This window comes from Martes martes, assembly GCF_963455335.1.
Source record: "Martes martes genome assembly, chromosome: 2".
Taxonomy (NCBI): domain Eukaryota; kingdom Metazoa; phylum Chordata; class Mammalia; order Carnivora; family Mustelidae; genus Martes; species Martes martes.
The window spans coordinates 204,376,106-204,401,841 of NC_137889.1; the positions used below are offsets into that span (position 1 = coordinate 204,376,106).

The following is a 25,736-nucleotide window of genomic DNA, read 5'->3' on the forward strand; positions in this document are numbered from 1 at the left end:
TACGTTACTATGTTATTTGTGTTGTATCTATTTGTGTTTAGATCTATTAATATGATATGCATTATCGTACATGCTATGTAACTTGCTGTGTCAAATCTTTTTAGAAGGAAGAAAAGTACCAGTAAAATTAAAACACCCTTGCAACGTGAACCCTATGCGTGAATGGACATGAACGTACCCCCAGATTAATCACATAAAATTCCAGATGATAACCCTTCGAAGTGGGATATGTGTAATCCTCCCCATTTCACACACCAAATGGGCCATGGTGCTACGTCGAAGAGTTGCCCAAAGGCAACACAGAAAGGAAGATGTGGAGATCGTGACACATAATTCAGCACCAGTTCCCACCAAGGCTCGGCCTGGAAATTCAAGTGCTTTCGCTAAAACTCAGGATACCAACCTCTTCGCCGCTGGCTATCCGGTGAGCCAGATCCTTCAAGTTTCTCATCATTCTTTCATCCCGAAAATCATAAGGAAATGTTTCCGTCCATTCCGTCAGGAGCTGAAGGATTTTGGGTGCAATTTTTCTTATCTGGTTCTGGAAGAAAGAGCACATCTCGTTCAGCGATCTCTATCACCACGGACGGCGTCACATCTGTAACTGAACAGAGTCACTGGTAAACGTCTCCTGTAAAGTCTTTGGGCTTGAAGAAGTCTAGTCTTCCTCCCCCAAGTCAATGCCAAATGGCACCAACTTCAGGCAGGACCTAGGGATCTTCCATGGCCTTGAACTTACACTGTGGGGGCTGGTTGGTTTGGCATGAAGGACATGTTGGTTTATTTTTTAAAAATTCTACCATACTGATCATAATGACCAGCACACACACTACGTAGGCTTTTCTCTTGGGTAGTGACATTGTAGCATTTTTATATACTGAAGTGATTCAATAGGGCCAAGAACGTTAGAGAAATAAAGATCTTAGATGAAAAGGAACACGAACTCTGGTGTCCGAGCCTCCACTGTGTTCTTTATGCCATTCCCCGTTGCCTTTGCACAGCCGTGACACCATTTATGCCCTTCAGCCCGGGGCAAGGGAGCCAGCTTCACAAAATCTAAGCGACAGAGTTACCAAGCCTAGCGGAGAATAGTAAAGTTCAAGGCATATCATTACCTTATCGCTGTTGGGATCACTTAGTCTCTGGTGCTCGACACATAAGTGGCAAACTTTGGCCATTAACTCGTACGGATGCATGAACAGCCGAGAACTGAGTAGGAAGGTGAATATGTACGTTCTCTGCAGCGAGAGAAAACAAATCACCGTGGTTACATTCTCTCTGAGACTAATATCTCTCCCATAGTTTACACATCTTATTTCATTAAGTTCTCTCGATCAAAGTTAACACACTGCAGTTTCAAAAAATAATGCTTCGTAGTAAAACACCTTAAGATGGATTTTTCCTTTGCCTTCTGATGTACCTCTTCCCTTCAACCACACTAACAATAACAGAAGTACAAGATAAGTTTATCTACTGAAATTATTCAAAGCACACTTTTGCGTCCCTCCCTCTGGGCGCCAGGACACCAGGACACATAACTCACTCTCGCTAAGGAGAATGAAATTCAGCCCAGAGACACAGATCACACCTACAGAATCTTGTTCTGGGTCCAGATACTATGGTAACTCAATGGAATCCAAAAGAACACGCAGCCCACAGCAGCTCAAGGATTCTGCAGTGTGTCTGGTGGGCACCCAGCAGAGTCCGTCTGCTTGTGCTAGAACATTCAAAATCCGGCTTTCAAGTAATCTGCTTACTCTCTCGGAGGCTAAGCAACTTGATAAAACACAATATCACACTGGATACTTTTCTTTAACTACATTGTCTCCCAAGAAGCCAGTGATGAAGTAGGGCTTATTTGCTGCAACAGTTTCAGACTCCCGGTGAAAAGAAAAATCCAGGGTTGTTTCTCATTTTGTTTTGTTTTTTGTTTTTTTTACCCCCGCTTCCCCCCTTAGGAGCCTTTACTAGCTCATAAACACTTACAGGGCTGAACAAGGGATTCCTTTCACTTCTGATCACAAGTTTTCCCTGTGTGGCAACATATTTCAAAACGCTATGTAACGAATCGCACAGAGAGATAACTCAGGGAGAAACACTATGGTGCGCTACGGTGGCAAGCACGAACTATCCTTCGCGCACCAAGGTCATCATTATATTTCTAAAAACATGTGACTCTGTGTCTAGATGGTTTCATGAACTCCTTATCAACAACCAGCTGCTGTTCAGGAACAAGGGGCAGCTCTGGCACCAGTGACAAGGGGGAGAAAACCACCACTTGCCCAGAAACAGAGAAACCTAGGTTCGATGGCTGATGCTGGGCTGAGACCGTGCGCGGCTCACTCAGCATTCTGAATTTCAGTGCTCTCCTCTCTGGCCTCTTGGAATGGCCGTGGAGAGTGAGAAAATGTAAATGACGTCTCCAGACTAGAAAGTATTACCCATGTAAAGGTCGGCTCTCGAAGTAAAACGTAAGAGCCACATCTTGACTATGCCTGTTGTTCCCCTTTCTAGGAAGTCTGTCCGACTTCACTTTCCTCAGCATAGCGACGGTCTTGGAAAGAAAACAAGCATTTAAGCGTCCTAGGAGTATGCACTGTCCTCTGGCGTTTCTGTGCAAGGGCAAGGTATATGCATGAATTAAACCTACAGATACCTCACTCGGATGGCATCTGGCCATCTACAGTGTGGTACCAGCCCCGAGAAGAAACTGAGACGCAGACAATAATCAAAATGTGAATCACACGCGGGCTCCACTGGATCTCAAAACACTCAATAATCAATAGGCATTTTCTGATTTGAAAAATTCTTAGCAGCCCAGATACAATTCAGTAGTATCTGGGGTCCCTGCCCCCTATGTTGTGATTTCTTCTAAAGACCAGCAGGGATGTGCTTCCGAGGGCCGGGGGCACCTACGTCCGGATAGTAATCCACGTTGGGCACTAAGTGCTGGATGAGCGCTTCCAGAGACCCGGACAGGAGGTTGTTGTCATGGTAACACAGGCCCGCGCAGCCCGCGTCCGCCGCCTGGTACAGGTTCCGGTTGTAACCGCTGCTGTCGAACATGGCCGAGAAGGGAGGCGTCTGAGGCATGCTTCCCTACAACGGATTTAAAGGGAGAAAACGTAGCGTCAGTAATATGCCGCCCAGAAGAGAAGTGAGCTTTCATAGTGATGAGGGAATAGGTGACTTTAAAAACAGGTCAGGTTCGGATAGAACAGCAGCACCATCGAGAACGCAAATCGCTCTTGGAGTAACACGCACGCATCCGACTGAGCACAATCGCTTTCAGACGAATGCCGGGACATGCTTAGATCAGAGGATCCAGCTTGGATCTGAGTTCAAGTCTCCGGCCGCCGCATGCAGAGATCACTCCTTCACGTGGGGGAGGGAACTGGGCTTCACACTGCTGTATCTCACGGAGCCGAGCGCCTGCCGAGGGAGAACGTGCGAGCCTTCGAAGCTGTTGGGAGACTTAACATCCCGTGCAAGAAGCGCCAGACTGACACCGCGTGTCAGACTAGAATTCAAGTACTTGTGTGTGCATGTGCGTGCGCACAGGAGACGCGTGTGTGTAAATCCAGACCTGCAACGCTGACCCTCCAGCTTCCACTGGGAGGTCTGACACTGCAGATTTTCACCCATTTGTGTCAAATTCTTTTGGGGCGGGGGCTCTATAAAGCCTCCGTTCTCAGCAAACACGTGGGCCAGGAGGCTCCTGATTTGGGGGACAGGAAGCCCGGTGCCAGTCTTCTCCATTCATACGCTTTGCAACTCACAAAGCCCTTGTCAGAGGGGCTCAGTAGAGGCCAGAGGCTATTAAGTTGTGACTCGGATTCCTAGGGACAGAGCTCGGGACCCGAGAATAGACTGTCGGTGTCGGGCAGCATGTCTGGACAATGGAAGCATTCAGGAGCCGACAGACTGGGGGTTTCAGAAGGCAACCAATGCGGGAAGCCAACCTCTAGCTTTGGACCCAGGGGGACAGGGTGTGTGAAGGCTGCCGGAGGACACAACCTGGGCTAATCCTTCTTTTCAAGATGCCAAGAATATTTACACCTGAATGGGAGAGGGGTGTGGAGCCCTGTCGGGGAAGGAACATCCTTCACTCCAAGGGCATCTGCTCCAGCTCCAGTCAATGGGGACCGTGGCATCATAACGTGCCCACGTACCATGGCAAGGGTGGCCAAGGGGTGGAGTGTTGGGGAAAAAATCTACTATTAGGACAACCTGGCAGATGAAAACAGCCTTTAGGGAAGGAAGCATCAAGAAAAAGAAACAGAAGAAAAGCTTCAGCCTTTTGTACTCTATCCCAACCACAAACCAATGCCAAGGGAGAACGCTGGAGGGAAAAAAACAGCCACCAACGGGAAGAAATTGATTACTGAGAATCGCTCTGGGAGATCTGTCACTACACCAGCATCATTGCCATGTCTCTCGCTGAGGCAGGACATGGTCCTAACAGCCAAAGGGCCAGGAGCTACAGGGTGTGAGCATCAACACAAATGCTCCGAGCTCATTGAAGTCATTGTTAAATAAAGAACTCAATGTCAACATTTTATAAGACAGTGGACAAAAAAAAAAAAGAAAAGTGGACAAAGTGTGTTTCTGTCCTCTTCAAATCGTCAGTTTTCTGAGTATGATTCATGTGCAATATAATCTTTGCAAACGACTTGTCCTTGGTGGGAAGATTTTTTTAAAAGAGCCTTTTTTTCATCTACCCTTTCCCTGAGAAACTTGAAATGTCCATAAACAGAGACTCTGGGACCCAAGATGAGTAGTTCTCAAAGTTCAGTCTGAGAGCCTGCCGGGAACCGTCCATCCGGATTTGGTTACCCACTTCTGGCTTCCAAAAGCTGTAGATGGTCAAACACCACACAGTGTCCTGCGTGAACAGGATCACAGGTGGGATTCCATCGTGCCCTGGGAGTTGGGCTTTTCTTATTTTTTCTGCCAAGAACCATGAATTTTCTTCGATTTCTCCATGTGTTCATCACTACTGAAACCATCCTAATAAAGTGATTCGGGGAGATGGTTGGCCAAAGACTTGGGAATTTCAGAAAAATCAGAAAATGCTGAAAGTTCAAAAGGATCATAGAAATCACCTCGTCTGGGATGAAAAATAGACTTCACCTCACTGTCCAACTGCCATCAGTTAGAAGTGGGTACCTAGCGGCCTGAGGGGGAGTGAGGAGAACTCAAAGGCTGTAACGAGGTGGGAGAACTAACGAGGTGTGTCCTAAGCGATTAGCACTGACCGCAAAATGGGTCACGGAAGAGGCCAGAGGCCAGGTACCGTCACAATCTGCTCCGCTTGCCTATTTTTATTCCTGTGCAAACCCTGGACGGTGGAACGAAGTGACCAGGCTAAGATGTCACAGAGCTGTGGCGGCAGTGGGCCCCGCGCCCCGGGAATCTTGCCCCCTGCTGCCTTCCGCTTGTTAACAGTAACCACCAGCCCTGGATAGTCAAGGGTCACCCAGCTCCCTTTCAAGAAATCAGCACCAAAGCCACAAGTATCTGTACTTCTCAATTACTTACTCCCACGAAGCAGACAAGGACTTAGATCTGACCAAAGACTCCGAAGTGACGAAGCCCTGATCAGGAGCTTCACAGCTGTGAGAACTGCAGAAGGTAACGCGCCACCACCGCCTCCCCCAACATGTGGTTTTTATTTAGAAAACGGCTCTCAATTTTGTTCACTCCTTCCCAAATCCTAAATTGTAACAAAGCTATTAAATTCTCTTATAGCAAAGTTCTTCTTAGAGCATTATTAGAGTGATGGCACGAGGCTTCTGTATCGTTCCTTGGGAATGTGTCACTCATGGGATTCCTTTGATGAGGCACAAAATATCCACACTTAGACAACCTCCCCCCGCAAGCAAGCACCAAGGAAAATACTGCAAATAACCACGGAAACCTGCCCGGGGTGGCTGAATTGGGGTACAGCTTATGACAACTACGAATCAGTTTCAAGAAGACGTTAAGTCACAGGTCACCTTCTGCCTTCTAATCACCCCCAAGTTCTGCTGCTAATCCGCTGAGCTCATTCTCCCACGAAGCATGGTGATTGTTGAACGTGCACACAGCAACAACCGACCGCTCAGACCCGAGTCGCTCCGAGAGACTCCAGGCCCTCATTCATGCACGTTGGTCCTATTTTTCTGCGTTGCCTTATACTCGAGACGGCTTCTTTCCCATGCCTTTGGCCCTCTCCCTCCCTCCCATTCTGCTACTACGGGATCCTCGGTGCAAGGGAAAGGTCTCCATGTTCCACCTTCCTTAACTGCTCTGATTCCCCTTCAAAGCCGCTCACCTGGCAACGACTAGACGCACAGCGCAGAAGGCTCTGAGAAGGTCAGCAACTCTGGTCTGTGTAAGGTTTACTGCCTACAAATGCCTTTTGGGATTCTCAGAGCTACCCTTCTTGGCAGACATCCTCCCATCGTCTCGACTGCATGAGAAGCTACGGCAGAAAACCTGTCATCACTGACTGGGGTTACATAGCAGATAAGGGACAGATAGGACCGTGTTACCAACCTAGACCCTCAGGTTCCAAATTTATTTTACTCCATCATGTTGTGCTACAGCTGGATGTCCTTGAACCTGTAATGTTTAACCATAAAATGAAGGATCTGCCCGTCCATCCCGCACTGTAGGCCTCGAGACCACTTCCTGTACTTCACATGGTCCAGGCGAGTCTCTGCTGTCGAGATGTATCAATGCCACTAAGTATCCTTATTAAGAAGCTACACTATCAGGCGCCTGGGGGGCTCAGCGGGTTTAGCTTCTGCCTTCGGCTCAGGTCATGATCTCAGGGTCCTGGGATCGAGCCCCGCATCGGGCTCTCTGCTTCCTGCTTCCTCCTCTCTCTCTCTTTCTCTCTCTCTCTGCCTGCCTCTCTGCCTACTTGTGATCTCTCTCTGTGTCAAATAAATAAATAAAATCTTAAAAAAAAAAAAAAAGAAGCAAAACCATCATGACAGCAGAACTATTTACATTACTGACCTTCGCAATCAAGGCACAATCCCATTTAGGCAGAGATTTTGGATTTTAACATGCACTATGTTAACATTTAGTGTCTTTGTAATCGGAATGCACATAGTGATAATAAGGCATGTGTGACAGTATTTTTTTTTAGCAATATGAAATTAAAGAGTGTCTTACAATGGATGGCATCTCAGATTCAATTAAAGAGAGTAATGCTTGTGTTTACTTCATAGATCTCCAGTTAAAAAACAATCTTACTGAGACAAATGATGAAAATAAAGATCATGGATCACAGTATTCATCACCTGTTTCTGGACAATCTCTAACAAGTGGCCAGTCTAGCCATTTTCTAGAAAGAGAAACTGCCTTGTGTAGGAAATGCATTCGACAAACAAGGGGAGGCCAGCAGGACGGTCCAGGAAGCACTGTCCGTGAAGTGAACCTTACATACCCAAGAAGACAAACATAGTTTCTTTCTTTCAAGTATCTTCCCTGGTATCACCCACATCAAGAACTACTGCTTGTTCAGTGATACTCAGATTTCTCATCCAAGATTTGAATTCTACTTGCTTCAGTTCTGGAGTTGAAAATGAGGCTCAGAAGATTAAATATTAACTTGGTTCTTGTTTAAAAAAAAAAACAAAACAGAGAAAATACCCAAGTACTGGACATGAGAATCCAGAAAAGCATTTACCCCCAGGCACTGTTAATGCCAGGAATCATTCGCTAACGATTTCTGTAGCGGAAGAAGAGCAAAGGGCGGCGCTGCTCGGACCCCAGAGATCCCACTCATTTGTCTGTTTTCGTCTCAGTGTAGTTCTGAGTTCTTATCTGTAGCAAACCTTCTCCATACAGCTCTCACGATTAACATTCTCTATCCCTACGGTCCTTTAAGCTCTCAATTTTCCCCTCTGCCTTTTCCAGTACAATCTCAAAACCAACTTCTCCGCTGTCTACCACCCTCTCTCAGCACAGATTCTGCCCAATCCAATAGACCTCTCTGCTAACCAAAAATCTTGTTCAGGAGAACCCGACTTTTCCAAAATTAAAATGTGTGACAGCATTAGGGTAAACGCTGGCATTAATTTACTATTAAGTCAAACTTCAAAGTGGTTAATTCCTTTAGAAAAAAAAAAGATTCACATGAGATACTTCAAAAAACTGCTGACTTTATTCAAATCACTATCAATGAGATAAGGCAGAGGACAGGTTAACCTCGCAAGCAATTCTCACCTTACAAAAAGTTTCATTTGTAAATCCTTTCCTGGGAAACAATATATTCAGTGTGGCCGGTGGCTCTTAACTTTCCGGGGAGTTCACAAACCTCTCCCCCCACTGCCCTGAGGGAAATGTACCAACAAGTCTGCCTACACCCTCGGGGAGTTCAGACCCCAGTTTAGGAAACAGGTGCAGACCTGTACAGAGCCTAGATGTGATTTATCGAATCAAAGAAGAACACGGCGGTTCTGAAAGGAAATTTGGTCTAACACATTCAAGCCTGACTCCTTAGAAATCAAAGATACTAGCATTTTCAGATAGTGCCAATCAAATGGAGTTAGAGAATTTTAACATGATACTTCTCCTGGTTTGGGTAGAGATATTTAAGCAGGTATTTTATCCCCTAAATTGAGATGGCACTTTGGGGTGGGGAAAGATGCGATGAGACAATGGGAAGCAGATTTTGGTTTTTAAAACCATGAACTAGGCTAAACGAAAGCTTAGAGCCATGAAATTAGCATACAGATCACAGGTTCTAGTGGAAACTTCCCAACGGGAAGTAAAAGATCTACCCAACTCAGGTGGACAAGATAAATGTTCTTTCTTAAAATTGACTCGGTAAGCTGAAAAGTTGGTTGACAGACTGGATATGTTGCATGGGCAGCGAATTCAGTCACGAAGATACATCACGCTCTTCCAAGGACCCTGAAAAGTTCAGCCTGACATTGATCCAGAAGCAAGGAAGCAAGCTCTGGGTGATTTAAGGGATGAATGGATCTGAAAGGCCGAATGGTTTCAAAGCAGCGAAAGCACCGGATGAAAAGCTGCCTTTTTCTAAACAGCAGACTCTGTTTGAATTAGTGACTGCTTCTGCACAACGTTATTTATGAAGAGGCAGGTGCACCGGGATAAGGTGGTTTCAGGTGACAATCAAATTGGAAAAAAGGCTGAGGAAAAGACGGGTGTGGGAACTAAGTCAAAAGCTATCCTTCGACATCTGCCGTAGGCGCTTTGGGAATCTCCACCGGGACGTCAAGTCAGCACGTCCTTTACGCTTAAGAGAATGAGTTAGAAAAAGCAGGACTGGGAAAAAACAAAACAAAACAAAAACCAAAAAGAAACAAGGGTCAGGGAGCTTTCGATCCATATCTCATCACAGAATACTTTGGTGAAATATTCAACAAATCCAGTGTCTTTACGCTGATCACTACCTTTCTGCTTCTGTTCAAGTGCTGGGCATGTGGCCCGATTAGAAAAAACAAACCCACTGAACTAGAGGAAGGCCTCCCTATCATAGCTGGACTTTGAAACTATATTTGTTTAGTGAGGAGAGGCTTAATTTAATATCCTGGAATTACCAGTTTCCCAATTCCCATCTCGATTCCAAAGGGACTTTGCACTTTGGTGGGATGCACCTTCCTCCTTTGCTCATTTGAGGTTCCAGAAAGCTCAATGAGAAGGAGTTCACATGTTTCGGCTTTACTCTCCCTGGTTTTCTCAAGTATTTCTAGCCTGCTTTTGGCACCACGGGATCTTAGAATACGAGGACGGGCTGTGTGTAGAGAACTATGGACTGACTCAGGGTGAAAGGAGGAGTCACGTTTCTGACGCTACCTAAAACATGGCTTCTTTGGAGCTTGAAAAGGTCTAGAAGATTATCTTCTCACATCTTTCCCGAGCCAGGGGAAGTCCTAAAGGCAGAGATTTCTAGCAACAGCTCTGGAAACTGCAGAAATGCTACACTCCTGGTGACCTCCTTGAGAAGAGAGGTACAGTTCCTGAGAGCACAAACAATGCAGAGCAGACAGCTCTGAAACAACTCACGTTGGCACGTGAACAAAAGGTAACTCACTCCCAGATGGATACATTCTTTGGAACAGAGCCCCAAATGCTTAGTAAGTTTCATAATGAAGGAGGGAAAAATGAATATTTCTTATTAAAGGTCTTATTTCTCTCCATAACGATGAACTTGGTGGTATTACTTACCAATGTTACAAGCTTTCATTAAAAAAAAAAAAAAAGAATTTGCATTTTGTTTGATTTACCCTGGATGCTACCTAAGAAACACCTTCACTAAATCTTCACTAATTTACTAATTGTGACTCAGGTAATTACTATCTTTGGTTTCCCTGGAAGAAAATTAAAGCTAAAAAAATTGTCATCTTTTGTCTTGGAGATATCTTGTTAGCAGTTTATAAAACACAAAACAAAATTTCGCTACATGACAACTCTACATGGGCCTGGAGAGTCATTTGGAACTTTTCTGCAAGATTACTCTTGACTGCGTGGGAACAGAACGCGTCGATATCCTCGAAGCCTTGTTTCCCATCTACCGCTGCCATGTAGTTCCCGAGCTGAACAGTAGATGGCTCCACCTTCCCGGTCTGTGCAAACACTGGTGCTTTCCAGCTAAAACAGTGGGTGCTGGTTTGGAAAAGTGAAAGGACAACTGGAGTTCTGGGCGGAAAAAACCTCAGAAATTGGTGTTTGTGATCCTGGCGTATTATTGAGCTTTGGAGAGTGGCACGGTTCATGCCGTACAGCTGAAAACAAACACTGGCTGAAAAAGTCAGTCGGTCTTATTTTGTAGGACTGAGGTGCCCAAATACAATGAGAATTAATTATTTCTTTTTCCCAGGGGGACAAAAGTGATCTTCTGGCTAATCAAAATCATCCTGATCTAATTACGTGCTGTCAAAAGGAACTTTCTGGGATATGGGAAATGGTCCCCTTCTACACTGTCCAGGACAGTCGCCATTAGCTGCCTAGTAGTTATGAAGGGCTTAAAAGGTGGCAGGCGCAGCTAAGAAACTCAATTCTTAATTTTGTCTAATTTAATCAAACTTAAGTTTACATGTCCCCATGTGGCTAGTGGCGACCACACTGGACGGCACAGATAGAAGGTGTGGAATCATCTGTACAATGGCTCTCAGGCCAAATTACAGAACATCGTATCATTTCGAAAAGGGTTTATGTTTCTAAACCCAATTCATTTCAGCAGGAAAATGACCTGATACTTAGTGAGGACACGTAGTAAATAAGCAAAATTTTCTATTTACATTTATTATGTAACATGGTTCCTGGGATAATTTTATCTTTTGGCTGCATGTTCTTGAAAAGCTAAGCTTATCCCTCCCTCTCTGTCCTTCCCTTTTCAATAAATAGAATGATCCTGGTGGTCTGCAAAGGGTTTTCCTTCCCTACACGGCTATTTTTTATTTTCCCTGTGTGAAACTGATTTTCGTACCAGGGCTTCCTAATAAAATCTGAATCAAATGAATGACTTCTAGATAAAGACATACCTTGAAATGGAATAGTAAATATATAAACTTTAGAAAAAATGATGGGTCAAAGACTGGTTAAAAATTTCACAAATGGTGGGACGCCTGAGTGGCTCAGTCAGTTAAGCATCTGACTCTTGGATTCCACTCAGGTCAGGAGATCGAGCCCCGCGTCAGACTCCATGCTCAGTGGGGAGTCTGCCTGGGACTCTCTCCCTCTCCCTCTGCCCCTTGCGCTTGGGCTCTTGCTCTCAGACAAATAAAATCTTTTTAAAAATTTCATAAATAGTAACACTGAATTAAGTCAAAAAAATTTCCAACTCAACTTTCTTGATAGTATTTTTTAACACACTTAAGAAAGAAAAACAAAAGCAAAAAGGAGGCCAAGAAATATTGAATCTCTACATAGTTTTTATCAATACAAAGAAACTTAACTCTCTTCTCTTCATTTCCCTACACCCAGAAAGTAGCTGAACATCTAACTGCACATATTCACCTTCATCTTCCATCCCATTTAGGGCACAAGTGCACGAAGTGATAGTTCACCAAAATAAGTCAGTTGTCACAGAATAAAAAGAGATTCATAAATCACCTAGTTCAACACCCCATCAACTTTACAGACATTGCAGATAGAGGGAGACAACAAATGACTTGTTAGGGCTCCAAAACCCATCTCCCTAATCCCAGGGCAGAAATCTGTCCATAGCACAAGGCTACAATATCTGTTATTTTAAGATAATCGAGGGTGGTATATATCTATTTTTTTTAGTAGGTTTAATTGGAGAACCAAAATAGGACAACTGTAGTTCTAGAAAAGTGAAGGGGGTGGGGAGGTAACACCTAAATTGAACCACTAACAACAAAAATGCCATAAATCTTAAGTGGTATTTTCAACAGTACAATTTGTCTCTATCAGGCTTCACGATATGTTATAATGTCTTTTCCACTTATTATTTGTGGCATCAGAATCAAGATTCTCCATCCCTGCTTTGGGAATTCCAAGTTCTTCTCCAGGTAAAGGAGAATACCTTCTTTTCCCCATCCCTTGTCTCACGAGGAGACTGGCTAGAGCCATCCAAACTGCTTCTCCAAAGTCCACTTCTTCCAAGTAGCCTTTGGAGATTGATAATGTTGGTTCCCTCACTTCCTGTGCCATTAGTAGGTATCTTATACCTCGTCTAGATTCTCACCAAGCTTCTCCCCTTCATTTCTTTTTCCTAGATAGGAGTTATTCAGTTGTCATTTTTTGGAAAAGGTCTACTGATTATACTTTATTAGCTGGTGGTTAATTTTAGATTATCAGAATGTAATGTTACTAATAATACAAGAAATACGTATTATGATAAATAATACAATTTTAGAAACATTAAGTAATATATACCTAAGAATATATTAGATTAGATGCTAAACTGGGGTAAAAAAGACAATAATTGTAAATGCTTTCTGGTGATTTTGTATTCCAAAAGACAGTGTTATCTCAGGTATCAGGTGTGGTAGGGTCAGAGAAAATGAGCCATGGGAGAAATAAATTCTAAGAATTTAACACTCCATTAGACAGCTGGAAAGTACAAGGCCAGTATGCTTAGGAGCCAGAAATGTTGCCACCTCCAGCAAAACAAAGGATTGACCGACATGTAGTGGAATGATGCCAACAAGAAATTTGCTAATCAGTAGCTGATCTTTTCATCTTGGCCAGAAAATCTGCTTGAAAGGAATAACAAAGCAATGCTTGTGAACCTTGATTTCTGTCAAAAGTGGCCCAACACTGCCCCCCCAAATAAAAATAAGCACTAATGACAGCCTCTAACAAGCTGCCATTCTTTTATTCTGTTAGGAATATGCAACCGCCAAAAATTTTTATTTGTATGGCTTTTTGAAAATCAATTCTGTGTTTTCCCCAAACCTCATCTGATCAGTTATATTCCTCCCTAATCTGCAATGAGGCATCACTGTGGTGAACTGTAGCCTCCTTGGGTGTTAGCACAGGTTTTATCACAGTCGTGCAACTATGTTTCAAATTGAGACGCGGCTATCACATGCCAAGCTCTGGCTGCTGTTCTCAGGAGGAAAGAGTAATTATTCACCCCATCTGAGTCTGACTGTACCAGACATTATTCAAGAGCGCAACACCCTGCTCCCTAGGCTCTTCCCCTTTATGCACCCAGTTCAGAGACCCTCCCTTGGCCTCTGGAGCTCATCCAGGGCTAAATATAGATCCCGGCGCACCAGCGGTTCCGACCGCTGTCACACGGTGCTGCTGACCGCGGGCTCCTTGGAGACACGCTGCGCCCAAACACACAGACACAAATGTGTGCGCATGTTCACCTACACACACCGAGTTCATCGGCGAAGTGGGCACCTCCACATCCGGAGGAGAAAGTCGCTGCCTGGAGACCTCCTCGGCTCTTCGCATCACCTGGACCACCCTGTGCGCCGTCAGAGGCCGGACTCCCTCGCTTTCGCCGGAGCTGCGTCGGTTCGATCCGGGTCAGCTGCCGAACAGCAGCGCTTGGGCAGTGCTCACGCGGAAGCGGACGTCCACACGCGCGCACAGGCGTGGACACAGCAGCCCCCGAGCCGCGCACAGGCGTGGACGCAGCAGCCCCCGCCCCGCGCCCTCCCCCCTCGCTCCTGGCCGGCGCCGCAGTGGAGGCCCTAGACAGCCCGGCCCTCGCCCCGGCGGCCGCGGGGCTCCCAGGCCCTCGGGCTCACGTCACCGCAGCCCAGCCAGGTGTCTCCAGAGCCTCACCTGAGCTCGGGCAACAGCCAGGACACCGGTGCGCCCCAGATTCGCCAGGTGAACGGGTGGCTGGACACCACCTGGTCGTGACCACCGCACGACTCCGGCTTCCCGTCCTTTCCCGTGAATCGGGTGTCACAGGGCGCCCCACCGACCGCGAACAGCGCCCCCGCCCCCACACGCGGAAACGAGCCGAGCAGCAGGAGGGAACGGCCCGCAGCGCCGCGGACCGCAGACAGGGACGGACGCGCGCCGCCAGAACTCGGGCCGACCCTCGACCTACCGCGACCTCCAGCCCGCGGCCTGGGGGCGCGATCGCGGCGAGGGAAGCACCGCCAAGCCCGAGCCGGTCCCTGCCGGCGGCCCGGCCCCGCACCTGTTGGCCCCGGTCGGCTCCCGGGCAGCCCCGGCGCCCTCGGCGGCCGCGCAGGGGAGCCCCCGCGTCCAGCATCGGCCAGGCGCTTTGTGCGGGGAGCACCTGCTCGCCGCGACGCTCCCGCCCCTCCAGGAGCCGCCGGCAGCCGGGGCGCGGTCCCCGGAGCGCGGTCCCCGAGCGCGGTTCCCCCGAGCGCCGTCCCCGAGCGCAGAGCGCAGCGCCGCCGCACACTCGCGGGCCGGGCTCGGGGCCCCGCGGGGAGATGCCTGGCCGGGAGCAACGCACCTGCGGACGGACCCCGGGTCTTCGGCTCCCCGGCGCTTTGCCGCGCGCCACCAGCGCGACCGGAGAACAGGCGGCCGCAGCGCGCGAAGACGGAGAGAAAAACCCGCCCGACCCGCCGGGCGCCTTGTTTATACTGAAACCGCGGCCTCAGCCGCCGCGCACACCCCCTCGGCCCGAGGGCCCGCCTCCCGCCGCGGCCCCGCCCCGCGCCGCCCCGGACCAATCGCGGCGCGGTTCACCGCCCCTCCCCGCCCCCGCCTCCCGCCTCCGGCCACGCCCCACCCCTCCCCGGACCAATCGCGGCGCGGCTCGCCGCCCACGCCGCCACCGCCTCCGGAGCCCGGGGCCCGCCCACGCGCCGCGGGGCGCCGGGGACTCCCGCCCACCGCGGCCGCCGGGTGCCCGCCCCCGCTGCGTAGACCGGCCGGGCCCGGCGCGGCGGTGTTTGCCCGCGTGGGTTCGGCCGCTCGGGTGGCGCGCGTCCCTTTCTGAGTCCGCCCGCCCGGGGCTGTTTGTGAGGTCATGTGTGTGTGTGTGTGTGCGTTTGCCCGCGTACTCCCTGGAGACACCGGCCCGACTCGTTACACTGTATCCGTTCACGCCGTCGGGAGCCCCGGTCGCCGCCCGCGCACCTGCGCAGGACGCCGGGACAGCCCGCAGCACGGCTGCCGGGCCGGTCTTCCCGCGGGGCCCGCGTGCGAGCCGTCGTGCAGAGCGCGGGGCAGGCTCCCGGCGAAAGCAGGCAGGCCCCGCGGTGCTGAAGCTCACGGCGGCCTCGCGGGGACGCGCGTGACGCGGATGGTCACAAACAAAGTCTAAAACGGCGGCTCTTACAGGTTCCGCAAGGGAAGGGAATCTGTGCTGTGAAACAGGGTTCTGGAGGCGAGGGGGAGGCCGGTCCTCCGTGGAGGCTGTGTTGTCATGGTAACCACATACTCCATCATTGGATACTTGATAACTATTTTAGAAAAAGGGTAAAAACCTCGATAGTTCACCTTGTGCAAATAAAAGACATTGGAGGGAAGAAACGATGGAAACAAGGGAAGAAAGACAAACATGGAAGCACCCGGAGACTCTGCTGCTACGTGACCTTGAGTAAGTGAAGTGTCTTTTCTGGGCTTCGGTTTCCCCACATATAAAAAACAACACGATCCACACCTGCGCTACAGGACTATAACGAGGGCTGCCGAGCTCGAGGAGCCCTTTTTGTCCCCACTCCATCCTCCTCCGGTCCCTCCTCCTTCCTGGCCTGGAAACGTCATTTTCAAGTTCACCTTGCCTATTCTTGGCTGATTGCTCCCCTCATTTTCTTCATTTGTGCCCCCTTTCACTTCTCTTCCTCTAATTATACTCTCTCCTTTACTCCTGCATATGGGTCTCCCCGACTCAGTAATTCACTCTGAGCCTCTCTGCAGTGTAAAGGAGAAGCCATGCAGCCCAGCGGGCTTGGTGGGAGGGGGCCGCTCAGGGAGGCAGAGGGGCTCTGCTTGCCCGGCCTAGTCACTGAGGTTGTACTGGTTGTTTTGTCTTTCAAGCTCAGTTCTCCATTCTGGTTCTGTAACAAACAAGCCATTGAGGTTGTGCAAGCCATGTGCAATACTGAGCTTCCTGGGTCGGTAGCAATTAATTAGAAGGGTGAGAGTAAACCAGGATTTCTTAGTGGAAATATCTGACACGTCCTTTTTAACCTCTGGATACACCCACCCACCACCCTGAAAGATTTTGTCCTGTTTCACTTTCTTAATTGTTTCTCACCAAAGCAAAAATGCTTATTTTAGATTCTCAAAGTATAAAATGGACGCTATGATAGTATTGATTTAATGTTTTACTAAACCACATTCCCGCTCCTCATTCTGATGGATCCCCCATGGCCCCTTCTAGCTCCCTGTGTGAGAGGTGATACATACGGACGGGGACAGCTCCAGAGCTGGGTAGCCTAAATTCGGATCCTGTCCTATGGCTTTGCCAGTTATCAAACCTTACAAAACCCCATACTGAGGAACCCTGGGTTCCAGATTGATCATATGAAAACAGCAGTCATAGTTTACAAAAGTAACTTCTTCGCAGCATGTTAAGAAGATTCATTAAAGGGACACCTGCCTGGCTCAGCCGGTTAAGCGCCTACCTTCCGCTCAGGTCATGATCCTGGGGTTGGGATCGAGCCCCACATCAGCTCCCTGCTCAGTGGGGAACCTGTTTCTCCCTCTCCCACCCTCTTGTTTGTGCTCTCTCTCCCTGTCTCTCTCTCGCAAATAAATAAATAAAATCTTTAAAAAAAAAAAAACAGGAAGATTCATGAAAAGAGTTAATACATGAAGTGGGTTTGGAACAATGCCCCTGAGCAAATCCTTCCCTGACCCCCTCCACAGGGTCCTTGCCTCCATTTGTTGTTCCTTCTATAGGACTTACCACCATTTAACATATTGTATGTTTTACTCACTGCCTTTCTCTCTAGTTAGAATATAAGCTCCAAAACATGAGGTTTGTTGTTGTCATTGTAGTTGTTGATTTCCTGCTGTATTTCGAATGTCTAGAACAGTGTCTAACACAATAAGCACTCAATAAGTGTGTATTAGTTGACTTCATTAATGCCTAGTAAATGGTAACTACTCCATAAATAATAGCTGTGATGATTATGTATCAATCATTCTCTATCATGAAAGATATATTTTTTTTTCCATTTTCTACTTCCCATAGTTTGTTTCTGGTCTTTTGACTCCATTGCCTCAATTCTTATCCGGGTAACGTTGGTGAGCTCAGTAGTACCGGTCACACTGATGCAAATAAAGCCCCTCGGAACAGGATACTCAGATAATAAAATAACAGCTTGTACGGAGCTTCAGGTACATGGCAGGCCCTGTACTAAACAGTATTTTTCTCTTCTTTTTCTCTTGGACCTCAAGTGCACAAAATTAGAGCAATCAGCATGACTAATCCATGTCTAACATTCTTAAATCGGCGGGGGGCGTGGGGGAGACAAACCATGAGGACTGTGGACTCTGAGAAACAAAAGAAGGGTTTTGGAGGGGAGGGGTTGGGGGAGGCTGGTGGTGGGTATTAAGGAGGACTGTGGGTATTAAGGAGGTATTAAGAGACTGTGACTCCGAGAAAGGAACGGAGGGTTTTGGGGTGGGGGTTGGAAGAGCCTGGTGGTGGGTATTAAGGAGCGCACAGATTACATGGGGCACTGGGTGTGGTGCATTAAACAATGAATCTTGGAACGCTGAAAAAAATTAAATTAAAAAAATAAAAATACATTTTACTATTTTAATATATTTAGATTATATTATTAGTCTCTTTCATTTCCCATGTGAAGTCCTAGTTTCCACCAATCCAAAGGCATGGAACTCTCCCGCCATGTAGGCTGTGTGTGTTTCAGTCCACCTTTCATGCCCAATGATGGTGTTGCTTTATGTGAGTTCCACATGAGTCCATGTCCCTAAATATTACGGTACAATCCGTCTTGTTCTGGTTTTCACTGTGTTCCTTCCAACTTTCAGTTTCTCTCATCTCTCCGTGTTGACAGACGTTGACGTTGTTTACCCCTTTCACCTTCTGTTGAGTGTTTCACCGTATTTGTGTTGCGTTTTTTACTCACGTTATCCTTGATCCTTGGCAAAACTCAGAGAGATACGTACTATTTTCTCCACTTCTGAGATGAAGGAATGATGCCTAGGAAAGTAAGTCACTTGCCATGGCCGTAGAGCTGAAGAGGCCGTAAGTTAAACCAGTGTCTCTCTCTGGTGCCAGCGCTCTATTCTTCCTACTCTATAAAATGGATTTAATTACTGACTGTAAGATTTGTGAAATAATGTTTAAAAAAATGACATCAGTTTGACTCATTTTACATGTCTAAGATATTGCTGTTAAAACTAGTAGATATATGCATTTAAGCTAGAGGAGTTTTCACTGGAAAGCAATGTTTATTATTTGTCTGAGACACAAGTTCAATATTAATCGTGGTTTATGATTTTCTTTTTTTTAAGGATTTATTTATTTATTTGAGAGAGAGAGAGAGAGCGGGGGAGGAGGAGAGGGTGAAAAACTCAAGCGGACTCTGCACTGAACATGGACCCCGATGGGGGCTCGATCGCAGGACCCTGAGTTCATGACCTGAGCCACAATCAAGATTTGTAAGCTTGGTTGAATGAGCCTTCCAGGTGCCCTGGTTTATGATTTTCTTAAAACACTTGAACATTAAGTGAAAATTTCACAAAATGTAACTACCTTCAAATATGTAAAACTTGCTCCGTGAAAGACGACTGAGGCTCCAGAGCACAAAATAGGACTAAGGAGAGAAAAGAATAAGGGAACAGCTTCAGTGGAAGAACTTTAAAGGTCTCCAGGCGGAGCAGCCCTTCTCAGCGTCGAATTCCCTCTCTCTGGGTCTTCGAAGGCCTTGTGAAATGGCCAAGTCACTCTCCAAAACACTTTGACGTTTTCTCTTTCATTTATTTTCTCTGTGTCACTCTGGAATACGGAGAAGAACAGTTTAGGCATAAGGCATTTTAGTCTGAGCTTATACGGGTAAGAAACAAAGGCAGTGATCACCCTACTTTTATCCACAATCAATCTAGACCACAACCGTGGCCTTTTCACTTTCAAAGCCAAGGAGGACAAACCAACGAAGTATGATGTGCATGGCCTGTCTTGTCTTTTAACCAAAGATTCGTGAGAATTTTATAAAGCAAGAACCCAAAGAATGATCAAATGCGATTTTGAGAAAATCAGTTAACAGTTCCTAAGCAAGGTATGTTAATATGACCTAAGCGAGTTCTGTTCATATGAAGCAGAGCTATTCCACTCCTGTACCCACTGCTTTCACACAGGATGAGGACATACTATTGTGGCACAGCTAAGTCATGACAGAAATATTTTGGAGCTATAGGACTCCTTTTTGGGGATCCCCTCTCTTTGGACTCTCTCCTACAGGGCAGCAATTGTTAAGGGGAGATACTGTGCAAGATGTTGGACAGGCCAATTAGATCAGCCCAGATCCAGACCTTAGAGAAAACCCCTCATCTTCTCCTGGTTGGTCAGTGGGCTTCTCCTGGGCTTTCCTTTCCTCATCACCAGGGAGCCTAGAGTGAAAAGCTTTAGGCTTCTTGGTAGGATTTGGTGCCCTGCCGTCTTCCTGCTTCTATCCTGAATGAAAGGAATTCTCTCTGGGGGCCAACCTAGCTCACTGGTGGACCACACTGGAATTTCATAGTAATGGAAACTGTGTATGTGTTTGGCATTGACCTGTGTGCCTGCGTTTCCCTGGAACCTGAGAGAAGAATGACGAAGGTAGGACATTAAGATTTAGATATTGAAGATCCCGAGTTCCTGCCCAACTGCGTGAACCCCTTCATAGCCCCGCCATTTAGAAGGAATGTTTGTGATGAAACATGTGCTTGGGCCAGTCTTGGAATGATCATCTCAACAGTAACTCACAACATTTATTACTGTTTACAATGTTTTTTTCACATCCGCTATCTCCTTTAGGGAGAACATTGGGTCGGTGAGGGTCATTTAATTCTGACAGTGGTCATTTCGGAGGCGTATATTTCCCTTTCCTGGGATCACTAAAAATATTACAGATTGTTACTCGTTAAACTTGCTGAGAAGATACTCCTGAAGACAAAGGAACTGACTAAAAAAGAGAACTCCGGGAAAGTCTCTCCCACAGACCCACGTGATTATCTATCACTGTCACTTTTTATCTCTCAGACCTTAAGTTGCACAAAAGAATGTAATGACCCCATGGGAAATTCCACAACAGATATAGTGGGTTTTCAAAATCCCCTAGGGAGATGTAAAAAATTAATGGATCTTCATTTATGCTAGATGAGAACTGCTGAAAGGCAAAGTTATTATTTTTCCTTTATCCGCGTTACTGTTTCACTCATTCGCCCACTCTTATTTACTAATACAAAGTAATTATTTGTAATATCCTCAGGAGGGATATTGATGTTGAGAAATAATATAACTTGGCCTGATCATGAGGTGATGAGACAATCTCATCATCTTCATTGGTTATATAATGCACAGTGACTTTTTTTCTGCACAAAGAAATATTTCATAACCTTAAACAAGCATCATTTTGACAAGATGTAATGCTGTTCTGAGTATAAATTCAAATTTGTTTACCATGAGTTTGTTTAGATGAGTATTCATCCTATAAACTCTTTATAGTGAATAGTAAATATATTTCTCCATCTCTATTTTCTCTTTCCAGCAGTTTTTGTCAGCTTTCTTGTGAGTAAATTGATCTTAAAATGAATTACAATAAGGTTTTCTGTTTCAAATTCTTACAGCCTTTAATGTTAAGTCTGATTACTTTGCTAGACGATCTCCTTAGTTCTGACTAATTACCAATCTGGGTCCTAGAACACTGAGTGGGAAAGGAGAAGGGAGAAAATGAATAATAGAATAATAAAATTTTAGAACTGGTAGAAATATTAATGACCATCTCTTTTAATCTTTCCCCACCCCCATGCCACCAACCAAGGCATTTTTGAAAGGAAATTGAATTCTAGAGAGATTGAATGATCTTTCCAAGGCCCTCCAGCAAGATAATAGCCAAGTTATGCAAGTCGAAGAGCCTAGGTGATAAGCCCAAAACTTCAAAAACTACATGATTTTATTTCCTAATTATTTCTGCAGGGGTGACATCTATGGAGCTACTTTGACGCAGCAGAAGGTACAATTTGTTTTCAAATATTCTCAAGATATCAAATATTTCTTGATGAAATGATGAAGAATTCTAGATGTTGCTAACACTTTTCATTAGAATTCTCTAAATATTGCCAATACCACCTATCTTATTTAATATTCAAGACAGTAAAATAGTAAACTCTTGGTTGCTTTATCATTAAAGAAACCACAGCGTAAACTATTCATCAGACGTCATAAAGTATATTCAAGAAATGATGTTGATCCAAAAGTTTCTCTAGTAAGAATTTACTGTTATCATCATGAAAACATATGCCTAATATATTTTCTCTTTCCTCTACTAAAAGAATTGATTTAAGTAAGACTATATCGTTTTTTAAAAATACTACAGCATTGTTGTGATTTCCAGATAATTTTGTCAAGTTTAATTTGCTAAAATATCCAAATATTTATATTGACACTTAAATATTATTTCCATCGGAAAACCAGCATTTCTGTACATATGTTTAGATATTGCTATGGAAAACATAATGCTAAATATATTTTCTGCACAAAAACAAATGGAGCGGATCACATAGTTTAACTGTATTTCCTTAGCTAATTGGAAAGAATAGTTGTCTCTGGGAAGGGGTAAAGGTGGGACTAGGATGAAGGCAAAGGGGGCTCCAAATTTTTGTGTTGTGTTTGATTTCTTTCATAAAGACAGACATAAAGCAGATATGACAATGTATCCATGATCATCATTTGTGGGTGTTTTCATTGGAAAGCAATGTTTATTATTCGTCTGAGACACAAGTGGGTGCCCAATTCTTTATACTTTTTTAAAATTTTGTGAGTTTCTCCCAAAAAATCCCCTAAATTTTTATAATTACGGCTGGATATTTTCATATAGCTATACTGCATAACCTTAAAGTTCCGCATTTAAAGCTTACGTTTTAAGGCAATCCGCACTGGCCATGTGACTGTCTTACCTTGCTCTGCTCCCTGATCAGTCACACTTATAAAGTATGACCGTCAACCAGAAGTGCAGAGTTTGGTCTGGTCTTGCCATACAAAAGTATAATGTGTGAAAAGTTTGTTAAAGAATGTTACACATCTCCCAAAGTTTATCAAAATTAGCTTCCTCTCGCTTCTTTTTTTTTTTTTCTAGAAAGAAAGAGATCACAAGTAGGCAGAGAGGCAGGCAGAGGCCAAGGGGGAAGCAGGCCCCCCGCTGAGCAGAGAGCCCGACGCGGGGCTCGATCCCAGGACCCCGGGATCATGACCCGAGCCAGGCAGACACTTAACCGGCTGAGCCCCCCCAGGCGCCCCTTCCTCTCGCTTCTTGATATGATCGCATGTATCCCCTCTCAGACAGGGCTGCGAATTGTGAGTATGACCCAAAAGAGCTCTGATTCTTGACTGAGACCTGCTTCCAGTCAACTCTCCGTCAGACTAACGCCACTAGCATATGATTAACGCTTCCAGGGCCTGGGATTCACGAGTGATAATTTTAGAATCTATAATTATTCACACAATTGCCTCCAGGTAGCTGTCTCTGAAGAGTGGCCAAGAACGAAAGGGGAATGGAGGCTGGACACGCGGACAGGTGTCCCCTTCACGGAACGCTGCCCTCGCGTCCCGTCTGTCGGGACAGCCACGGGACCGTTCGGAGCCGCGTTGGCTGAGTCAGTGAGGGGGGAGGACGAGCTGCTGCCTGGAGAGGGGGAGCTCGGGGAGATGGGAAGAAAAGAGGAATTCTCCGGCCCAGACTATTGCTCAATGACTCAGAGTTTCTCTCCTAAGAGAGAGCTTGTTAGGAAATAAGCCTGAGAAAGACGAAGACCTTCTTCATGGAGCTATGAGCTTCGGACCTCTTACAGCAAGAAATTTGTAACGGAGGCTCAGATACGATGCCTCGTCCGCGTAGGTCTCCCAGACAAATAAAACCCGGGTCTGTTCTATTGTGTTTTCTTCAGAACCCATAAACTCTTTTTGAAATCCTCTTCCTAAGTTAAAAGTTAAACACCAGATATTACCAAAGGCCATTGTGAATCCAAACTTTCTAACTTCCAAAATACTAACAACAAGTTGTATTTTTTTTCCCAAAATAGTTGAACTAGGACATACTGTTTTGAAAATATCTCTAAATAGATGTGATTTGGGTTAGCCCTGCCCCCGCTAGCCCACGAAGGCTCATGGCAGACATAGTCTCATTTTTTGATTCACAACACAAACAAAATAAAAATGAATGTGAATTTTGATCTGTGTCTTTCCTTTGGTGAGGAAAAACCCCACATATAATGCTGAAACCAGTCCTTGAAAGTGTATCTCAATGACATAAACTCCAGGAAACTCTCCCCTGACAAGTAAGATGTCTATTAGGCCCTAGAAATTTTTACAGAAGTTTTGAGGGCATGAGGGAAAATTTGAACCTGTTAAACAGGAATTCTTTTGAGGAGAAACAACCAGCATATTGAAATAAGTCATTTGCAAAAAAAGGCTAGCAGAACTTGTTCCAGAGCAAATGAGGAAAGAAATGCAAAACAGGACAGCTGGTTGACGGCAAACAATGGAAGGGACACATTTTCTCACCTAGAGACCAAGAGCAGTGACCACTATTTCAAAGGGACCCTGGTCTGTGTGGGAACAAATAAAGAGGATCCTATAAAACTAGGCTCTCCACTAAGGAAATGAACACTCAGATTCTGAGTTTCCTCAACTGTAAAATGAGGAGATTGGATGACACAATTTCAGAGGTGTTTTTTCACTGTCAAATGCTACTCATATTAAGTTTTTGTTAGTTTTTAGACTAGTTGCATCTGGATAACTCAGCAGCCAGGCAAGAGGCTCGAAGAGTCCCAGAAGTGATAGACTTGACCTAACCCCACTCACCTTATGACTGTGGGCATATCCTTTCCCGGAGTTCAATGTCTGCATTATTAGAGTGATTGTGATGTTTGAAAGAGTCCCTGGGCACCTGTTTTCCCTGGTCGCTGAGGCTCGGGCTATGCTAGAGGCCGTGACTACCAGTAAGTATATCATGGCATAGTGACACTTCTGCTCTGGGTCTGGCATAATGAGATCTGAGATTCAGCTTCAGTCATGGAAGGTCTGGGACAATTCACTCGGGACTGTGCTGGTTTCAGCACCGAAAACCACATGTCGGCAGATCTTCTGTTCCAGGCGCATTGGGAGGGTCGGCTGCCCTAGCTCCACAGGTATTTACCGGAGAGAGAAACTTCCATGGGCCAGGCCCTGGAAAAGGCCTTGGGAACCCAGTAAGAACAAAACAGACAAGGTTCCCACTGTCACGGGACGTCCCTCCAGGTGGGCAAGATGGACTTAACACAAGGAAATAGACAAACAACCAATCATCACAGACGGTGGTCATTACTGGGACGGATAACAACCGGGGCGCCCTTCTCAGAGGCCATCGAAAAAGTCTTCTCTGTAGGACAAGGAGTCAGTCACGAACACAGCCGGTGTGGCTTAGCTCTAGGTCATTTCCAAGAATGAAGAGGTCCTTCAAAGAACCCTTCGGATCATATTAGCACTCCCTAAAATCACCTTTTTTATCCATTTTTGTAGTTACTACTTTAAATTTGGGATAAACGTTTTAATATAGCAATTAGAATAAAAAATACAAGTGAACAAAGACCGTATCTATCACGTCAAAGGCCACAGCAATACTTGGTGTACGGTAGGTGTTTGATATCGATTGAATAATGAGAATAAATGAGAACATTGCTACCTCTTGATCTACTATGTAGTTCCCCAAACTCACTTGCCCTAAAATAGTCCCCTTTGCTCCACCAGCCCGTTCATAAAGCTGACGGAGTTGCCGATCCTACGGGCTGTGGAACAGCTGCGAGTTTCAGGCCAGGGCTCTTCCGAGCCAGTGTGTGCCCGCGGGCTCCGAGACAGAGTGCTGAAGCGCTTCCCTTTGCTCCGCGCCCGCGTTTTAGCTCAGGACATGCTACGTACTCAGCCACCTAAGTCGAGGACAGCCGTGGCTCGTAGTTTTAAGTCGTCCGCTTTAGGATGACCTGTCTCTATCATTGGGTTGCGGTGTTATTAATTAAAAGAAGGCAGAGTTCTAATAAACTCACAGCCTTAATACACGGATCGTAATGACGATCGTATTGACAACAAACACAAGTTTGTGCGCACGAGCTGAGTTTTTCCTGCTGTGGGTGTAGGTATTCAA

General features: G+C 46.0%; 1 protein-coding gene across 2 annotated transcripts in view; it reads right to left on the reverse strand.

Moving 5' to 3' along the window:
• RASGEF1B (RasGEF domain family member 1B) overlaps positions 1 to 15,025 on the reverse strand; it is a 37,572-nt gene extending 22,547 nt beyond the window's left edge. The window contains exons 1-4 of one of the 2 annotated variants that reach the window (XM_080796103.1): positions 14,891 to 15,025; positions 2,917 to 3,099; positions 1,116 to 1,238; positions 404 to 541 (exon numbers count right to left, since the gene is read on the reverse strand). In XM_080796103.1, coding sequence (XP_080652229.1) covers positions 404 to 541; positions 1,116 to 1,238; positions 2,917 to 3,093 — 438 coding nt within the window. In that variant the 5' untranslated portion in view covers positions 3,094 to 3,099; positions 14,891 to 15,025. Of the gene's footprint in view, positions 1 to 403; positions 605 to 1,115; positions 1,239 to 2,916; positions 3,100 to 14,890 lie in introns of those variants that run through there. The other variant, XM_080796104.1, reaches the window with a different exon arrangement.
• Positions 15,026 to 25,736: the final 10,711 nt, after the last annotated feature.